The sequence below is a fragment of the Cupressus sempervirens genome, chromosome 2, assembly GCF_028749045.1.
Source record: "Cupressus sempervirens isolate cs-2001-9-10 chromosome 2, ASM2874904v1, whole genome shotgun sequence".
Classification (NCBI taxonomy): Eukaryota; Viridiplantae; Streptophyta; class Pinopsida; order Cupressales; family Cupressaceae; genus Cupressus; species Cupressus sempervirens.
This window is the reverse complement of record NC_143119.1, coordinates 684,511,927-684,532,060: the sequence shown is the minus strand read 5'-3', so window position 1 is coordinate 684,532,060 and position 20,134 is coordinate 684,511,927. Positions and strand designations below refer to the sequence as shown.

At 34.5% G+C, this 20,134-nt stretch overlaps 1 protein-coding gene across 1 annotated transcript; it reads right to left on the bottom strand.

Annotated features, from left to right (window-relative positions):
- Window positions 1-8,323: 8,323 nt before the first annotated feature.
- On the bottom strand, window positions 8,324-18,708 carry LOC149575222 (RNA-binding KH domain-containing protein PEPPER-like). Its single transcript, XM_089815042.1, has 6 exons — window positions 18,272-18,708; window positions 16,638-16,893; window positions 13,635-13,783; window positions 13,203-13,466; window positions 8,919-9,113; window positions 8,324-8,808 (listed from the first exon to the last, which is right to left on the bottom strand). Exons 1-6 carry the CDS (start codon window positions 18,548-18,550, stop codon window positions 8,641-8,643), a joined length of 1,311 nt encoding a protein of 436 aa, XP_089671168.1. The 5' UTR covers window positions 18,551-18,708; the 3' UTR covers window positions 8,324-8,640.
- Window positions 18,709-20,134: the final 1,426 nt, after the last annotated feature.

The window sequence follows — 20,134 nt, the reverse complement described above, 5'->3', positions numbered from 1 at the left end:
CATGCATGGATTTTATGTAAAGTGTAGGTACCGGATATCGACTTTCCTGAATTGCCAGGATGAGTGTACCTTATCGCAATATCTCAATGGTATAAGTGGGGACATAATTCTTGAGTCCAAATCCTAACCTTAAGCCAATTGTCCTAGAAAGTAGGACAATTATCTAAGTTGTTTACCTGTCTGAATTCGTCAAGTGACGTGAATTCGTGATTTTGATCTTGAGTTTGATTATGTTCTTTGTCTTTAGTTGAGTTGTCGTATTTAGTTTTGTGGGTCTCATGTGATTTTCAATTGTAATTAAATCATATTAAAAGATAATTTATTGATTTAATTTAATAAAAAAATTATTTTAAAAAATTAATATTTAATTATATTTAATTAATTGAGAAATTAATTAAATAAAAGAATTAAATCTAAAGATATATTTAAAGTTATTATTTTGGTGTAATTATATTTATTTAATTTAATAATTATTATTTAGGAGTTTCATTTTAATAATAAACTCTAAATAATATTATTAGTTAAATTAATAAATATATTATTAAAGTGTCTCATGATTTAATTGAAGAGAGAAAGGAATTGATTTAATAATGTTATTTTACTTTAATGCAAAAAGCTTGCATAGGAAATTAAAATATAATAAAATTAATAAAGGAAAAAGGAGTTTCGTGTGATTGCACAATTGAAGCCCTGATTTGGGGAAAAGTTTTTTATTAGGAAATCAAAGCTCATTTCTCCACACACTGGTTTGGAGGAGCCAATTTTCGAGAAGAGGGTTTTCAAAAGAGAAGGAAATTTTTTGTGTGTTTTGTGCATTCGTTGTTCTAGCATCAGATCCAGGTGGGATCTTGTGGGTTTGTGCAATAGTTGCTCTTTTTTTATTTCTCTGTATTCTTTGTGTTTGTGAATTTGTTTTTAAAATTCAATTAAGTTGAAACCCTTGTATGTGATTTTATCATTCTTCATTTAAGAAACCTCTGTATATGAATTGAGAATCTAAAACCCTTGTTGTGATTCTATTGTTTTTTGTTTCTAAATCGTTTGTAAATAAATGAAGATTGAAACCCTTGTGTATGAATTTGATTGTACTTCACTTTTGAAAACCTTGTTTTATATGTAGAGATTTGTATTTTGGTTCTGATAAGATTTGATAAATGAAATCAAATTTTGATATGGTCTAAATTCGATTGATTGTTCGTATTATTCCTATTAGATCTAGTCTGTAATTTGGTTTTAAAAAATATACATATAATATAACACAGTAAATAAATTACTATCGTAATAATTATATTGGAAATGCCTATTATATTTTATTTTATTTCTATTGTGTACGTTTTTAAATTTTAAAAAATATATATATATATATATATATATATATATATATATATATATATATATATATACATAAATTGTTATGGGGGGCTGGGACCCCAACCCCACCTCCCTCCTCCTTTCCCTTTTTTGGTGGCAGTTTTGGTTTTTCTTTTTAAATTAATTAAATCTTTTTGGTGGGAGGGGGTCACCACTGCCCACCCCGTACCTTGTTGTTGTAGCAGCAGGTACTGCTGATTTAGTACCCTGTTGTTGCGTCAACAGGGTTGCACACAACAGCATTAGCCAACGAGCTTTAAACATGAGGTAAGGGTTTGTTATTTTTTATTAATATTTTAATATATATGAAATATAAAATTATTTTATTTTATATATATATAATGTAAAATAGTTTAATTTATATATTTATATATATATATATATTATTAAATGTTAAATGTTAAATGTTAAATGTTTTGTTAATAATTATTATATAATATAAATATTATTATTGATAGTAATTATTATTTTGTTTATAAATTTGAAATTATTATTAATGATTTAATATGAATTTTGATTAATTAAATGATATTGATCTTCAGTAAATTAATCAATTATTGTTAAATCGTTTAAATTTTAAATGGATGTTTGTTAATTAACGAAATATATTGAAAAAGTAAATATTGTGAATTGTGAATTGGAAAATAATTTGGTAAACTTAGGTGTCGATTTATAGTTCGATGTCATATTTAATTGACTTTTAATAAGATTTTTTAATATATTATTCTTGTGCACTCAGACACATTAGCAAATCAACACTAGGGAAAATGGAAAACTGTAACCCTATTTGTTTATTGAATCTTGTGTTTTGAAAATGAAAAATGAAAACTTGAAACCATAGTGAAAGTTGAACTTTTGTGTTCTCAAAACCTAACAAATTCTTGAAGTTACTTTTGTATGTATTTTATGTGACATGTGGTTTACTACTGTGGGTTTCAGGTTTGAACTCAGTACTTTGACCAAATCAGGATGTTTACAACTAGAGGCTTGGGGGTTTTGTTCTGTGATGATGTTATGGCTTATTTTGGTTACGATCTTTTATACCCAACCATGTTGATGTGTCGTGTGTTTTATGATGAGTTCGATCAAATATTTTGTTGTGCTTTCCAGTTTATTGTGTAGAATTGAGGTGAATGGTATGACTTTTCTGGTATAACCTTCAAGTCTTTGATCATTTATCTTTGGATTGCTTTCCAGTTGCTTGTTTAGGACTGAGGGAATTATTGTGATTTGTTTTTAGTGATGTCATGTGATGTCATGGGTTGGCATATGTGTATTGAATTTCGGATCAATCATGTTAGGATGATTGTATTAGTGAACTTTGTGATTTTGATCAGCGATATTTCAATGTTTTCTAGTTGCTTGTTGAAGAAGTAATGTGTATTTTATGGTCATATGAGACCACCTACTTTTGTTGAGCTTAGGGCAGGTTATATGTATGTCATGTTGGGAAGTGGCTTGCAATGAAGGTCAGCGCTCTAAAGAGGTTGTCTAGGTAACCCATTGTAGGTTAGTTTAATAAGTGATAACATTTCATTAGATGGGTTTAAAATAAATTAATAAGATATCAGTGCCACATAAAATCACTAGGGGGTCGGAGTCCTAAGAGATTGTCAGGGTAACCTTAGAGTTGACTTGTTAATATGTCTTGTCTTTACGAAAGGATATTGATGCCACATAGAGACACTAGGGGGCCAGAGTGCAGAGAGGCTGCCAGGATAACCTTAGAGTTGGCTCATGCAATGACACTTGTCCACTTACATAGTAGATTTCCTACGTGTCTTTGTTGCCTCTGGGATTATTTGATACTTATGTCTTGGTACCCTTTGAGATAGTATGTTTTGATATCAGTATGGAACCTAAATGTTTCCTTGACCTAGATGTTGGTTATGACTTGTGTTTTGATATCCATATGGAACTTGAGTTTATCTCCTCAGCGCGGTGGGAGTGGGCCATTTAGGTTCCACAAGATCAAGTGGTAGTGCATTTTTCTTATACCATTGAGATCTGATAGTTCGATGTCATTGCTAGAGTTTCCTATTTTGTATTACCTTACATTATGTTCTTGTGTACTATGATGGATGGTTATACTCTATTGTTTTGATTTGATTTCATAGATCTTACGAGACGATGTAATGTATTTTATTGATGAGGTATATTCTTTCAGCCTTTCATACCCTGTAACTTTTATAGTGGATGATTGTGCATTCTTATTATTGCCAAGTGGCATCCTGTAATTGTATATTATTTAAACAAATTCATACTTGTAGTTATTCTTTGATGTGGATTTGATATATATTGGATTTAGTATTAATTAAAGTTAAATGTAATCCAACGTCATGGGACCCTTAGGAGATGTAATCTGTTTATGATGGTTGTTTGTATGTGAATTATTGCTTCCACTATTTTCTCTCTTGTTATTATTGCTTCCACTCTATTACATATGTTGTCTATTATATTTTAAAAAAAAAATTAGTGAATAGTATACCACAACCTTTGAAATTCAAAGGACATATTATATAGTAAATTTTAATTTTAATTCTAAATAAAATAAAATTATTTTAAAATCATATTCAATATTGTTTATAACTACTTAAATTCTAATTGAGATTTTTAATTTTTTATGTTTATTATTTTTTTCAAATCAAATGTTAGTATTTTAAACTATAAATATTTGATAGCATTTTCTAAAATTTTAGACATTCAACAAGTATAAAATTTAGTATAAGATCAAACTAAAATTATTTTATTTTTAGATATATTAAAGAAAATTAAAAATACAAATAAGTCAAGGTTATTAATATGATATCCAAATGATCTTTCAATATAGTTTTAATTATAAGACTAAATACAAAATTTATTTGTAAAGATAATTTTATGAAAATTTATAAAAGATATCAAATCTAATATTAGTATTTTTTAATTATATTAAACTTTAAATAATGTTAGCCTAGTTTATATCTTATGATGAACAGAGGAAATAGTCCAAAAATGCATTCGAGCGACAAAATGTAATCGAGCGACAAAGTCACAGACTCAACAACCCATCAAATTAGGTTTATTAAAAAGTGGAATAAGAATAAGCTATTCTTATTCCACATATTTTTAGGAAGACCACTAAGCTCATTTTGTGGTCAAATTAGGATAGACAAATTCTAATTCTAATTTAGTATTTTGCAAACAAATGTCAAATTTATACTTGCTTTGTAGATGGAGTATTAGACAGTGGTTTAGGGTTTCAACTTTGAATTGCTCCATTCTCTTGGAGCATTGATGTAATGGGTTAATTTTTTGGGATCTAGATGTGGGGTTCACAATGTCAAAAATCATTGGCGTTGATAGATATTCTTTCTCGATGCAGTTTTTTTACATCCTTTTTTTGTATTAGGGAATGACCAAAAATTTTCTTTCTTGGTTCTTTTCTTCGAGAGCCCTTTTGAAACTAATTTTTATTATAAATATAAATACAAAGTTTCGCCCAAAAAAACAATCAAATTGGTGAATGTGGGTATTTAGATTTTTTTATTCCCGCCCAATTCCTGCAACCAAATGGGGCATATATATTTTCTTTTCTTTTATTCAAGTTAATTATACCCATCACAGGTAAAAAATAAGTGTAATTAACATGTTTGATCAAATTGAAATGTCTCCAACAACTTTTGGTACACTTTCATGTATTGTGTTACTTCTTATCAGTAATGATAGTTGAGGCCTATGTTAGGGTTTTACAAGGGTTTTGGCTCCATTCATTAGCACTGCGGGGATTTTTTCTATAGAGGAAGTGTTTGGTTTTGTCATTGGCACAAGTGTTTCTGCACCTAGATGCCTTGTTGGGAAATTTGGCTTTGCTAAAGTTAAAAATGTCAGGGTCTGGCTCCCAAAGGTTGTTGATTGGTGAAGCTTTACACAAGTTGTCAGATCTCCTATTCTTATTCCTCCCAAGGTGAAATCTTGGCCTTTGATTTGTGTCAAGACCTCCCTATGGTGGCTTGCAGCCTTGATGTGGCATATGATGTGAACTTCTACCAATGTTAGAGGTTAGTTTGTGGATTTTCTTCTTTTCGTTCTTTAGTAACCTTAACCTTTTCCCTTGTGCTAAGATGTTTTTTATTGTTGTTTTTTCTACTTCTAAACAAGATTTGATGATGGGCAAGGTGAAATCTTGACCTTTGGTTTGTTAAGACCTCCCTATGGTGGCTTGTAGCCTTAATGTGGAATATGATGTGAACTTCTACCAATGTTATAGGTTAGTTTGTGGATTTTCTTCTTTTTGGTCATTAGTAACCTTGACCTTTTTCCCTTGTGCTAAGAGGTTTTTTATTGTTGTTTTCTCTACTTTTAAACAAGATTTGGTGATGGGCAAGTTGCAGACTTAGGAAACTCCATTTTTGTCAAACCTTGGATAGTCTCTTTCAAATCTCTTATTCAACCACCAAGTGTGTATCCAACGTGGATTCATCTTCCCAATCTTCCCTTCATTTTTGGGAGAATTCTTGTTTTAGACTATTAATAACCCTATTGGTCAGTTTTATAAGGTATATCATACCACAATAGCCAAGGATCTATTTACCTTTGCACACATTTCGGCTAGCATTAGTATCTTTACACCTCTTTCTAGAAATGGTGCTCTCGCACTAGAGGATGGGCAGTGGACTCGATCAATGGATGATAGGGGCCTCCCCTTTCAATATTGTCGATGCTTCTTTGTTAGTTATCTAGTAACTAATTATTCTCACAATAGAAAGGCATTGCTACTTGGCCAAAGAAGGCTAATATGATCATTTGACAATCATGGCTTTTGATTATTCCTCTAATGATGCTTCACAAATCCTTTGGATGAGACTCTGATTGTAGATCTAGCCTCCTTTACCCCTATGGGTCCTACTCCACCTATTGTTGCTAGTGTAGCCTACTCTCGCAGCGTGGACCATCTTCATATGTTGCTCCCCTTCTCTAATCTTTAGATGGCGATGTGTAGCCTTCTCAACCCTATGTATCTTGTTTTGACAATCTCACAATGCAAGTTCTACCAATTGCTTCTCCATGTGGTGGGATCCCAATGATAGTATTGCCTAGACATTTGGAATCCCAAGGATCGTATTGCCTAGATGTTTATCCCTGAATACAAGAAAAATTTGCTTTGATTTCTCATTATCCTACCCACACTAGGTGAGTTGTCTTGCATATTTAGCATATCTTATTTGATAGATGAGCATTTACTATATATATAGTTGTATAACAATTATTTAAAAAATAGTACAGTTCAACTAGAGTGGCAATTCACTAAACATTGTTATACATTAGTGATACAAATAACCATATATTCACATCAATTATGGAATTTGAATCTACAAACTCCAATCCTTATATTCCATGAAATTACAAACTTCTCTACTGTATAGTCTATAATATTTGCCAAAACAATTTAGGAATACTTCATACTACAATGGGTTTATTCCCCATTGGTTTCAGGTCTAATTATGCTCCTACTTTAAAGAGGTGAGGTATACTTCTCACATAGGGAAAAATACATTATTTATATCATTGGACATCTTGGCCTGCCATTTGCATGAGCATATGTCACTTCACTAATATGTGTCACACCTGAAAATCTTGCAGCATCCTCCCCTACAATGGACCTGATTATGGCAGAGGTAAAGACATCATTGAGAATCCTATACTCAGGACTGTCATGTCATTCTTCAACTTATGTTTCTTCGCCGAGGATATACAAAGAAATGCCATTGCATTATGATCCGATCCGTAAAAAAGGTGTGTACCACCTATGTCGGGACAGTAGTTCTCGTTTATCTTCTCACTTCACTTGTTTCTCTATATATTTATGCATATTTAACTGCTTTACCAGCTTTTCCTTATGTAAAAGTGCTGCAGCAGGCAAATACGTTCATGCCATAAAGCTTTGGCACGACTCGAGCCAATCCGGTCACCTTCCCTGCCATGAGACTACATTCGGTGGTCTAAAGGTAGGTATTGCAGAACAAACTTGGTATTACCTATCAATAACTTTCATTCATCAGGCCACGAAATAAAAATTAATAACCAATTTGGATCGGCCTTTTCCAATCATTGTACCAAATAACCAATTTGTATCGGACTTTTCCAATCCAATGTAACAAAGTGATTGATTATCTCCCATCCACAATTTTTTATAAAAATATCTAAAAACTAGAATCGTACCACTGTTTAATACATTAATAAAACATTATTTTACAAAGTACCGAAAAAATGAAGACAGACAATTTTATCTCCTGTATAACATTTAATATGAAGGTAACCTCATTTGTAATGTGCATTTGGTCGTGTATTAAATTAATTGAGAAAAAAAAAACAAGAAACTATCCCATGTATAAGATGATTAATTTAGAGGTAACCTCATGATATTTTAATATAAAGGTAGCCTCTCATGATATTTAAAGGTAGCCTCTCATGATATTTAAGTAAAGGTAACATCATTTGGAATGTGTGTAAGGTCACCTCATTTTGTAATTGTTATCCATCTAAAAGATGTAAAAATAAATAAATGAAATTCCAAGCCTACTAAAGAAGCCCGACATATAGAGAAAAGTTCGCAGCTCAGCGCTGAGAATCACAACCAAAAAGTAATTAACTCTGTTTTATTACAGTATTTACTTAACTCGAATTCATTTCATTCCTGTAACCGAGAACCCTTAGCAGCCTGTATGATGGCCTCGCAAACATTAGAAAATGGTCTTTATTCAGAACATAAAACGCAAAGCAATATGTTACAGCTACCGAATTTCCATGAATTAACGTAATACAATTTAGAACATTTCTAAAGTATCATAAAATGAAAAATATTAATTAGAGTTTTGATTAAAAATAGAATCACTATCAAATTTAAACATAGCATTCCAATTACGAACTACCCTGAAAACTGCAACTTATAAATGCAATTTTACAGATTACAGAATTTAATAAGAAAACTGTTCAATTTGAAAAGCATTTTGACATTTTGATAAAAGTAACAAGTGAATCACGGATATAAACCATACCAAGACCTATGTACGGACTTAAATCCATATCAGGCATCTTTAGTTATTGCCAAAAAGAACATAGGTTATAAATAAACATTGGAGTCAACATTACATGATATCCCTCTTCTCATGTTTCCTAAAAACTACTTTTGCCATATGCTATTAGAAGCAATATTACCACTCTACAAAGTCTGCTCTCCAAGAATTACAAAGTTTGGTAAAGGTAATTGTTGAGTAAATGTACATCTAGCTCTCAATAGCCATATCCTGTACCGTAGGAAGATCCATATCCACCAAGAGAATGACTGCTCAAAGATGACGAGGGATACAGTGAACTATAGCTTTGTCCATAAGAAGAACCATAACCAGAATCAATACTGCTGTGAGTAATTTTCTTATGCCCTCCTCCAGCCATGAAATTCTGTATAACAAAAAATTATTATTAAATAAAAACCAGATCACAGTAGCTTATATTACCCTCTTCATTATATGAATTTATACTTGACAATCATTACTTTATTTAAGAGGTACCTGAATAAGTTGTTGAGCTGTTTGAACCTCAGTAGTGCTCCCCTTGATTTCTACAGTGATTTCATTGGGCACACCCCTTGTTTCCTGAATTGTTATTGTAGCTCCACTAGCTCGACGCATATAACCAATATTTGTTCCTTCCACTCCAATTACATCATCTGCATACGAAAGAGGAATCTGCATTTTTTGTATAACCTGCACATTTAAGTTATCTTGTAAGGATCAAGGTTGCCATACAACCGTGTAACATTGCCTCAGTTCAGTTGCTAGCAAATTAAGAGCATACTAAATATACCACCCAGTCACTCCTTTAGTCGATGGTCCAAGACACAATGAGTTAAATTCAAAATAATCAAAGCTAAAAAGGATAACCCATTGGGAACAAAGCACAGGCCTACCAACCTCTAGGTAGAATGCTTTTTGAATGTAGTAAAAAGAAACAAAACAAAAAGTCTGACCAAAATAATGACAAGCCTGGACATGCAAGCCATGTTGTTAACAAAAATTGGAAATGTGTGCAACGAAAGCAAGAGCAGAAATGTTAGAGAGATGACCCTGGCAGGAAGAGAGCATGACCCAAAATTCTAAGATGGGTGAACCTGCGGGTGACAAAGCACATATCTAACAACCTCCAAAATGAATGGTTTTACATGTACTAAAAGAAATCCAGAACAAGGCATTTTGTCATCCTTTGCAATAAGATATTCCATTGTGATGTGAATATCAGGATTTAACTGTGTGATTTTTTGAGTCAAACTCGATGACCCATGTTTCATGAGTAGTGATTCAACATGAATCCATCTCTCATGAGAATAAATGGAACACTTAGCACTCATTGGATCTAGGTGATGCTCACAGGGGTGAAGCACCGGGACTTCCCGGGAGGTCACCCATCCCAGTACTACTCCAGCCTGAGCGCGCTTAACTACGGAGTTTCCTCCACAGTTAAACCCAAAGCTTGCAACCCCATTTGCAAAACCTTCACCAAGTGTTGTGCCTTATGAACCATTCATTAGAAAGCCCCTTAAGCTCATCAATTGATAAGTAGGAGATGATTTCCACAGCTAGTCAAATTGTGATGTGAATATCAGGATTTAACTGTGTGATTTTTTGAGTCAAACTCGATGACCCATGTTTCATGAGTAGTGATTCAACATGAATCCATCTCTCATGAGAATAAATGGAACACTTAGCACTCATTGGATCTAGGTGATGCTCACAGGGGTGAAGCACCGGGACTTCCCGGGAGGTCACCCATCCCAGTACTACTCTAGCCTGAGCGCGCTTAACTACGGAGTTTCCTCCACAGTTAAACCCAAAGCTTGCAACCCCATTTGCAAAACCTTCACCAAGTGTTGTGCCTTATGAACCATTCATTAGAAAGCCCCTTAAGCTCATCAATTGATAAGTAGGAGATGATTTCCACAGCTAGTCAAATTGTGATGTGAATATCAGGATTTAACTATGTGATTTTTTGAGTCAAACTCGATGACCCATGTTTCATGAGTAGTGATTCAACATGAATCCATCTCTCATGAGAATAAATGGAACACTTAGCACTCATTGGATCTAGGTGATGCTCACAGGGGTGAAGCACCGGGACTTCCCGGGAGGTCACCCATCCCAGTACTACTCCAAACTGAGCGCGCTTAACTACGGAGTTTCCTCCACAGTTAAACCCAAAGCTTGCAACCCCATTTGCAAAACCTTCACCAAGTGTTGTGCCTTATGAACCATTCATTAGAAAGCCCCTTAAGCTCATCAATTGATAAGTAGGAGATGATTTCCACAGCTCAGGCTGGAGTAGTACTGGGATGGGTGACCTCCCGGGAAGTCCCGGTGCTTCACCCCTGTGAGCATCACCTAGATCCAATGAGTGCTAAGTGTTCCATTTATTCTCATGAGAGATGGATTCATGTTGAATCACTACTCATGAAACATGGGTCATCGAGTTTGACTCAAAAAATCACACAGTTAAATCCTGATATTCACATCACAATTTGACTAGCTGTGGAAATCATCTCCTACTTATCAATTGATGAGCTTAAGGGGCTTTCTAATGAATGGTTCATAAGGCACAACACTTGGTGAAGGTTTTGCAAATGGGGTTGCAAGCTTTGGGTTTAACTGTGGAGGAAACTCCGTAGTTAAGCGCGCTCAGGCTGGAGTAGTACTGGGATGGGTGACCTCCCGGGAAGTCCCGGTGCTTCACCCCTGTGAGCATCACCTAGATCCAATGAGTGCTAAGTGTTTCATTTTTTCTCATGAGAGATGGATTCATGTTGAATCACTACTCATGAAACATGGGTCATCGAGTTTGACTCAAAAAATCACACAGTTAAATCCTGATATTCACATCACAATTTGACTAGCTGTGGAAATCATCTCCTACTTATCAATTGATGAGCTTAAGGGGCTTTCTAATGAATGGTTCATAAGGCACAACACTTGGTGAAGGTTTTGCAAATGGGGTTGCAAGCTTTGGGTTTAACTGTGGAGGAAACTCCGTAGTTAAGCGCGCTCAGGCTGGAGTAGTACTGGGATGGGTGACCTCCCGGGAAGTCCCGGTGCTTCACCCCTGTGAGCATCACCTAGATCCAATGAGTGCTAAGTGTTCCATTTATTCTCATGAGAGATGGATTCATGTTGAATCACTACTCATGAAACATGGGTCATCGAGTTTGACTCAAAAAATCACACAGTTAAATCCTGATATTCACATCACAATTTGACTAGCTGTGGAAATCATCTCCTACTTATCAATTGATGAGCTTAAGGGGCTTTCTAATGAATGGTTCATAAGGCACAACACTTGGTGAAGGTTTTGCAAATGGGGTTGCAAGCTTTGGGTTTAACTGTGGAGGAAACTCCGTAGTTAAGCGCGCTCAGGCTGGAGTAGTACTGGGATGGGTGACCTCCCGGGAAGTCCCGGTGCTTCACCCCTGTGAGCATCACCTAGATCCAATGAGTGCTAAGTGTTCCATTTATTCTCATGAGAGATGGATTCATGTTGAATCACTACTCATGAAACATGGGTCATCGAGTTTGACTCAAAAAATCACACAGTTAAATCCTGATATTCACATCACAATTTGACTAGCTCTGGAAATCATCTCCTACTTATCAATTGATGAGCTTAAGGGGCTTTCTAATGAATGGTTCATAAGGCACAACACTTGGTGAAGGTTTTGCAAATGGGGTTGCAAGCTTTGGGTTTAACTGTGGAGGAAACTCCGTAGTTAAGCGCGCTCAGGCTGGAGTAGTACTGGGATGGGTGACCTCCCGAGAAGTCCCGGTGCTTCACCCCTGTGAGCATCACCTAGATCCAATGAGTGCTAAGTGTTCCATTTATTCTCATGAGAGATGGATTCATGTTGAATCACTACTCATGAAACATGGGTCATCGAGTTTGACTCAAAAAATCACACAGTTAAATCCTGATATTCACATCACAATTTGACTAGCTGTGGAAATCATTTCCTACTTATCAAGATATTCCATGTTAGTTATCTCAAAGTACTTTTCAAATCTAACATGTATATAGATTAGACGTAATTGTGCTCAAATTACAGTAAAAACTAATATAGGGTCCTGCTGATTCACCACATGTTATATATAGAATCTAGCCCGGCACTATGGCTTGTGAAACTATGTAGTATAGAAATGTCCACCTACAGTTGCATTAAATAACCCTTTGTGAATAAAGGGTGCATCCTACTTCAGTAAAGCTAACTTTCATTTAGTCAAGGATTATAATCCTCCTATGAGCATAGGTTCTAACACCACGCTTGAATAGACATGGACAGTTCAGTAGAAAACAATTCTGTCTACATTGGAATTGTCATTCAATTGAATTATTTTGATAGGCTGAAATGGCAGCCCAGGTCAGGAAATCTCAACCCAATCTGAGCTGAACCCAAAATCCCACAAAGACTCCAGATTTTAAGACCTATAGGTTGTAATTCTCACAATGATAAATAAAACTAGCAGCGTGCTCTTATCTCTTCCTAATACTACACTTCATTACATTTAAATATCAACAACCATTAACTAGACATCTTAAGTTTATGACACTTTAGTATCATAAACCAACCATAAGTATCAACTTCATTCATGGCAAGTTATGACACACAACATAGTCCATGATAATTCCAACATTAGCAAACTACAAACAGAAAATTCCCATGCATTCTGAGGACAAATTCATCAGATCTATCATGCATGTAATCAGTTACAGGAGTTGAATGAAGTCGCTCTTAATTTTCTAATGAAAAAAATACAAACCTGGGTAATCACTGGTGCTGGTGAAGGTGCAGATAGAGAAGATCTTAGCCCTACAGGTCCTGGATCTTTTCCATACAAGGATAATCCACGGTGATGAGCTTGTGATTCAATTTGTGTATCACGTGTAGGATATAGTGGATCAGCTTTGAATGCTGAAGTGAAACTTGTGCCTAGTCCTGAATGACTAGAACTAGAAAGAGGTTGTGCAGCCATCTTTCCCCATGTCCCAGGAGTTGAATCAGGTGCACCATTTGCTGCCTGTGGCTGTCAATTCAAAGAAAGATTGATGTTAGCATTTCTCACAAGCTGTTATGATCACACAATATAAACAGAAATGATCATCAATGTTCGAACTTCATATTAAAAAATGTGTTCGGAAAAAATCACAATTCCTTGAAAACAAAACCTGCTACATTGAGAGCATTAGCTTACTTTTTGTTCAAATAATGGAAGGATACTTCGATCAACCAAATACTTGCGAAGATGGCCAACAACCATCTCCAGTGCCTTTTGCACCTTGGATGCTTCACCTTGAATTTCTACAATTCGGTCATCAGGCAAAGCACAAAAAGACAAGTCATCTGCACAAATATATAGCTCATTATTAACAAACTCCAAATAGAATGACTAATATCAAAGCTTCATCTTAAGCACTACAAATTTATAAGACACCATAAGGTTAAAAAGAAAACCAAGTTCAAACATTATATACTTAAGGACAAGATTCTTTCAGCAAAGAGATAGAAATGAACAAGCACAATATTGTTCATAATCTTTATCATGCAATTTATAATTTTATGTGATATTGAATAAACAGCTTCCTCGTTAGTAAGTTTCAAAGCCTCACAATAACTTCCTTAGATAAAGTATTACAGCATTTCAATCTATGAACATCCTATTCTGATCACCAAAGTTTTCTACCAAAAACTTGGCTTTGCTGTTGTTAAATTCCAAACTATTGCAACTTCCCTAGATTAAGCAATATTGCCTTCCAATTCATGACCTAGTGGTATCCCATTCTGAAACACTAAATAAACACACATAATCTATTATGCTTTACTATTACTGATTTTAGATCATCGTCAGGTTTGGATAATCATGGCATACCAAACATTAAGAAAGTTTTAAAATAGTTAAAATTTCTTTGGCATATCTCAATGAAGTATCAATCACACACTTGAGTATTTATTATATATTATAGATTTCTGAGGAGATAGTAATCATAAACAATTTAATCAACCCTTTTTAAAACTATATACCTTGTTTTAGGTAACTTAAAGACATTTATTAAGGAATTCACATGGGATCAAGGCCAGGAGTCATGTTTATAGATCACAGTACTGCAACTATTTACCTATTTGAGATATTAATTATTCCCACTATTGAAATATCTGTAGTGTTAATAAGCAACTATGTTCTATTAACACGAAAGCAGTCAAGTGTGTCATGAAAAGCATTAGAAAGTATGTGAATGTGTTGCTCTGTCTGTGAAAAAGTCCACTGGTATTCAAATGACCTTAAATGCATGTAAAGGTAGCTGAGTATGTTGTTAAAATTTGATGCTCCATTTCTCAATAGAGACTTACAGGCATCCCTGGCAGCGAAAATGCAGACATGAATTCACTATATGCGAAAGTGCAAGTTAAATACATATATCATTCGGACTGTGATTAGAAACATTATCAATCTACTTACTATATCTAGAGCACATCGATATTATTAATCAGAACCAAATTCAGCTGTATATACAGTTCTGATAATATCTATATCAGCATATATTGATATTTTATCAAAAGAGATTTAGTTTATCTTTATCAGAGATCTTACAAACCTTTACATCCTATACTTATGAGAACCCAAACAATGAACTACAATCAACAATGCAATAGCCAGTCTTTCCAACCTAACTAATAAATCATTGGGAAGTAAATCAACTCAGCATCCCATTTTTCGATATTATTAATCAGAACCAAATTCAGTTTTATATACAGTTCTGATAATATCTATATCAGTATTTATTAATATTTTATCAAAAGAGATTTAGTTTATCTTTATCAGAGATCCTACAAACCTTTACATCCTGTACTTATGAGAACCCAAACAATGAACTGCAATCAAAAATGCAATAGCCAGTCTTTCCAACCTAACTAATAAACCATTGGGAAGTATATCAACTCAGCAATCCATTTTTTGGGTTATCTTTTAATGCAACTCTACTATTCTTGCATATTGTAAAGTGTTAAACTAACTTATAATTATTTATGTAGCATTTACATATTTATATTGCTTTTGAAGTAACAAAAATCTCTTCTAATAGCTTTTAAAACTGGTTTAAATGCCTGGGTGTGTCTGTTTTGTTAATGTTCATATCCAGCCATATTCATATTGAGGGTCTTTAAAAACAGCCATATTCATATTGAGGGTCTTTGGGTCTTTAAAAACAGCCATATCTATATTCAGTACCATATTTGTATTTGTATTTGTATCTGTATCTGTGTCCATGCAACTTTCGTCAATCATTTCTTCACATGGCAACATTACACAAAACACATACAACATTGACATAGATGGTTTCAGTAATTCTAGGAATCACATCAATGTCTCGCCAAAATTGAGATTGAATTCCCCTTTTTATCTATCTGATACTTTTGATAAAGTCAAACTTTGCTGTTACCTTATATGAGTATTCCAAATGTTGATAAATATTGTACTAACACACAGATATGTATCTGTAAGCCTACTACCCTAAACTATGGGAAAACTTTAATTCTTCCATTCTCTAGACATTGCAAGGGTAACACATAGATATGTTTATGTAAGCCTACTACCCTAAACTTTGGGAAAACTTAAATTCTTCCATTCTCTAGACATTTCAAGAGTAACACACAGATATGTATCTGTAAGCCTACTACCCTAAACTTTGGGAAAACTTCAATTCTTCCATTCTCTAGACATTTCAAGAGTTTTGTCTTTCCAAGAAAGGAATGTCCTCTTATAGAAATAAATAGAAACTAAGATCAAACCAAAGATACCACATCCGATACAAACCACTTGGTGTTTGTATTATAATGTAAGAAAAAATGTATTTAGTTATGCAGAAAAAGGTGAAGCCTCATTTCTTTTACATATGATTAGTCTAGGCATTCAATCATTGTCTAACCCCATTCAAACTTAACACACCAAAAATTTTGAGAGAAAACTTGTATAAGAGAAAACATAAAAGACTACTCAGAGTAACTTCCTGTCTAAAGACCTGGATTCTTTATCATTAAAGACATGGCACTTGTTAGTTATAAATCATTATTAGTTTAGAGACCAGACAACAACCTGAAATCTTATTCAATGGGGTCTATTATCATTATGTGCTGCCCTGGGATCTTCATGATTTCTTAGATAACAAACTCTATTTTTTAAGGCATGCTAGATTTGACTAACCTGCAGGAATGACACGTACATTAGCACCAGAACCATCTTGAATGGATTTGATTTGGGAACCTTGTTTACCAATTAAGCTTCCAGCTTGTGATGATGCAACCAAAAGTCGAGTTAAAATTGGTGTCATTGCTGCTTCAGCACTTGCACTGTCACCTTCACCTTCCTGGAGCCCTGCAACACGCTTATGAACTCTAAGAATGCCATCCATGGCAGGAGATATTGCTGCATCAGGTTCCTCTCTTCCAGTTATCAGAACCTAGAAATATGAAATAAAAACATAAGAGAATCCCTAGTCGCGCTCAATTAAAATTTAACTTCAAGGTTCTTAAAAATATATAGAAATCACTAGACTTTTATTTTGAAAATATCTCCTTTTAGTGCTTTGAAAATTGTTAAAAACTGAATCCATTCAATTGTTCAAAATACAATGGTCAGAAATAAATAAATCAAATACCCCATATCAGATAACGTAACAAGGAGAAGAATTCATATCCAGTCAGTTTGTCAGAATCAATACGATAACTTTCTGCAAAATGCACGTGGTGGCAAATAAGTATGACTTGACCCCATATATAGATACACCTATTTCACACATAAAGGAGTGAGGAATCAACATTTCAGTGTACCAGATTTTTAAATTTCAACATCACAAGATTAAACTCACTTCCGCGTTCAAACCAAGCCCAAAGCTAAATACAGTGTTCAAAAACACAATAATTTTGAAAAAACCTTTTCTTTCTCCGGTCTTATCAAGATTATGTTTTAAACCATTGAAACATTTAACATCTTTTTTTAAAAAATGAAAAGGAAAATAATGCGGCTACTGTTAAAATTAACTGAGGTCAATACAACAAGCCATATCAAAAAAAAATAAGTAATAATGCGGCTACTGTTAAAATTAACTGAGGTCAATACAACAAGCCATATCAAAAAAAAATAAGTACGAGCACCGTAGTCAAATAACATAATGCACTAAGCATGCTTCCGGTGTACTTTACTTGCATTATATAACCCTCCTGGACCAACACTAGTTTCCCTTCCACTTCAAAACCCTCCTGGACCAACACTAGTTTCCCTTCCACTTCAAAACCCTCCTGGACCAACACTAGTTTCCCTTCCACTTCAAAACCCTCCTGGAGCAACGCTAGTTTTCCTCGACCAACGCTAGTTTTCCTTCAACTTCAAAACCCTCCAGGAACAACATTATTTTCCTTCCGCTAAGAAACCCTCCTGGACCAAAACTATTTTTCCTCACACCTAAAACTCCCATCAACAAACACTGATGTGTCAAAGGGACCACTGTGTTTGCATGTATAACCCTTTCATAGCGAAACAAAAATATCATCTTCAAACAAACCTACCGCGGAAATTTTCCCTAACATAAAAATAAGAAAGGACCCAACGCAACTTGTAAAATGACCTAACAAGCCCAAAAAATGGTTTCCTTAAATGCTCTAACAGGCACCCAAACCAATCATTAGACCTCCATTCTGGGCATTTCATAGTTACTATTTAAACCACAAACCCCACAAAGAGTACAAAAATGTAGCATCATACAGCTAGATGAGAAGTGCATTGAAAAGATTAAAAAGGAAAACTGGTGTTTTTCTTATAGTGATGGCATATATACTCACAACTCGATCAGTGGTTCCTGGGACCCCATCGAGGATCTTAATACGAGCCTTAGTGTCCTCGCACATTTTCTTAACGAGCTCGCCCTTGCGGCCAATGATTGCACCTGCCTTCTGCACAGGAACGATGAGTCTGAAAACCGTCTCACCAGGCCAGCCGGGCCATCTCTTTTCTGCAGGGGCGTCCGCGCCGTCTGCCTCGCGCCCTCGCTTCTGCCCTGCCGTCTTCGCCACGGGGCTACTGTTCACCTGTTCTGCTCCATTCTCGCCATCCGAAGCCATTTCTTCTTACGCAGGTGATTTGCCCGATTGAACTGCTATTCAAAATTCCTTGGTGCTTCTGTTTCTAGCTTGTTTCAGTAAAACCCTCAACCGGATTGGGTTTTCAAAGACCTTTTGCGGCCTTTGGTATCGTGCGGCGCGATGTTGTGCTTTGTATTAGGTTTATGTTCGAGCCTTAGAGCCTTATTATATGCACCCATTCGCGTGAGAGGATTGAATAGTGGAACACCCTAAATTATTTTTGAAAAAAATAAATTGGAGATGTGTAAGGTATATAGCATAAAATTTGGGTGATCTATTTAGCAAAAGGTTAAACATTTATTAATGGTGAAGTTGTCATCGAGGTTCAAGTTTTTATTGAGACATCATGTTTGTAGGCTTTGTGTTTATGTTAGGTCGTTGTGTTATAGGTTTGAATTGTGATATTGTTATATAGATTCGATAGTGTCGTATTTTGAGTCAAACTTATTGACTCATGTTTCATGAGCAGTGATTCACACGAACCAACTCTTATGAGAGTGAATGGAACACTTAGCACTCATCACATCTAGGAGATGCTCATAGAGGTGAAGCATTGGGACTTCCTTAGAGGTCACACATTCTAGTACTAATCTAGCTATGTAGTTTACCTATCAAAAAGGACTTTTGTTTAGCTATAAAAAAAAATTGGTAGTTTAATTATTTTGTTTTATGAATGTTTGATTCAACCAAACACTTTTATTTTTCTTCTTTAGATCAATAATTGATTGAAGGTGGTGCACTGAGACTTCTAATGGTATATCATTATCAATTTAAATTGTGTTTCTACTAGCACGTTTATATCATGTAAATTCGTACATTCATTTCAAACACACTCACATCTAGTCATTGTTGTCCCATACTCAACTTCAATGCCTCCAGATTTAGTACTTTGCCTTTGTGCATGTGTATGGGATTATAAGTAGATTTGAAATGATAGATCTTTAATGTTAAGAGATGTAGAATTAAACATGAAATAGTTAGCTTTACTACGAATTATTTCCTTCGAAAATATATGTTGTGCTTTGTACCTATAGTTATTTATTTCAACTCTCATTTGTTCATGGCTTTAAAGGGATTCAATGGAGATATTCTAGATATATCACGAAGAGAATGATGGGAGAGTGTGGAGGTGGAGGTCTATTCAATAGTCATGTTCAATGCCCTTGTCCATCTAGCTTGGAGTGGATGATGGTGTCTTCATGCCTCACTAAGGCGATAAGACACTAGTTTTACTTTTTTGTCATCATGACAAACTAAAGAAACAACTCACCCTATGTTGGTTTTATGTGTGTTTCTTCTTTGTTTATGTATGTTAAATGATTAATTAATTATTTCCTAGTGTTTAAGAAATTATTTCTTTGTTTCACTCCTTCATCTAATGATAAATAGAAGTTGAGGTCATCAAACATCATTAAGGAAATTGAATTGTCTAAGTTTTCCTTTCTTTTTCATGTTTAATGTGAATTGAGACATCATTTATGTGTTGTTTACTATAATATTGGAAAGTGTTTCTTCATTTCACTCATTTATCTAGCTATGAATGAAAGTTGGAATCACCAAACC

Bases quoted from the DNA above. Each gene is read 5' to 3' on its own strand.
- LOC149575222 (XM_089815042.1), bottom strand. From the start codon at position 18,550: ATGGCTTCGGATGGCGAGAATGGAGCAGAACAGGTGAACAGTAGCCCC. The intron at 13,784-16,637 runs GTTAGTCAAATC...ATATTTGTGCAG, and splicing joins TGTACGTGTCATTCCTGCAG to ATGACTTGTCTTTTTGTGCT. The intron at 8,809-8,918 runs GTACCTCTTAAA...TTTGTTATACAG, and splicing joins CAGCTCAACAACTTATTCAG to AATTTCATGGCTGGAGGAGG.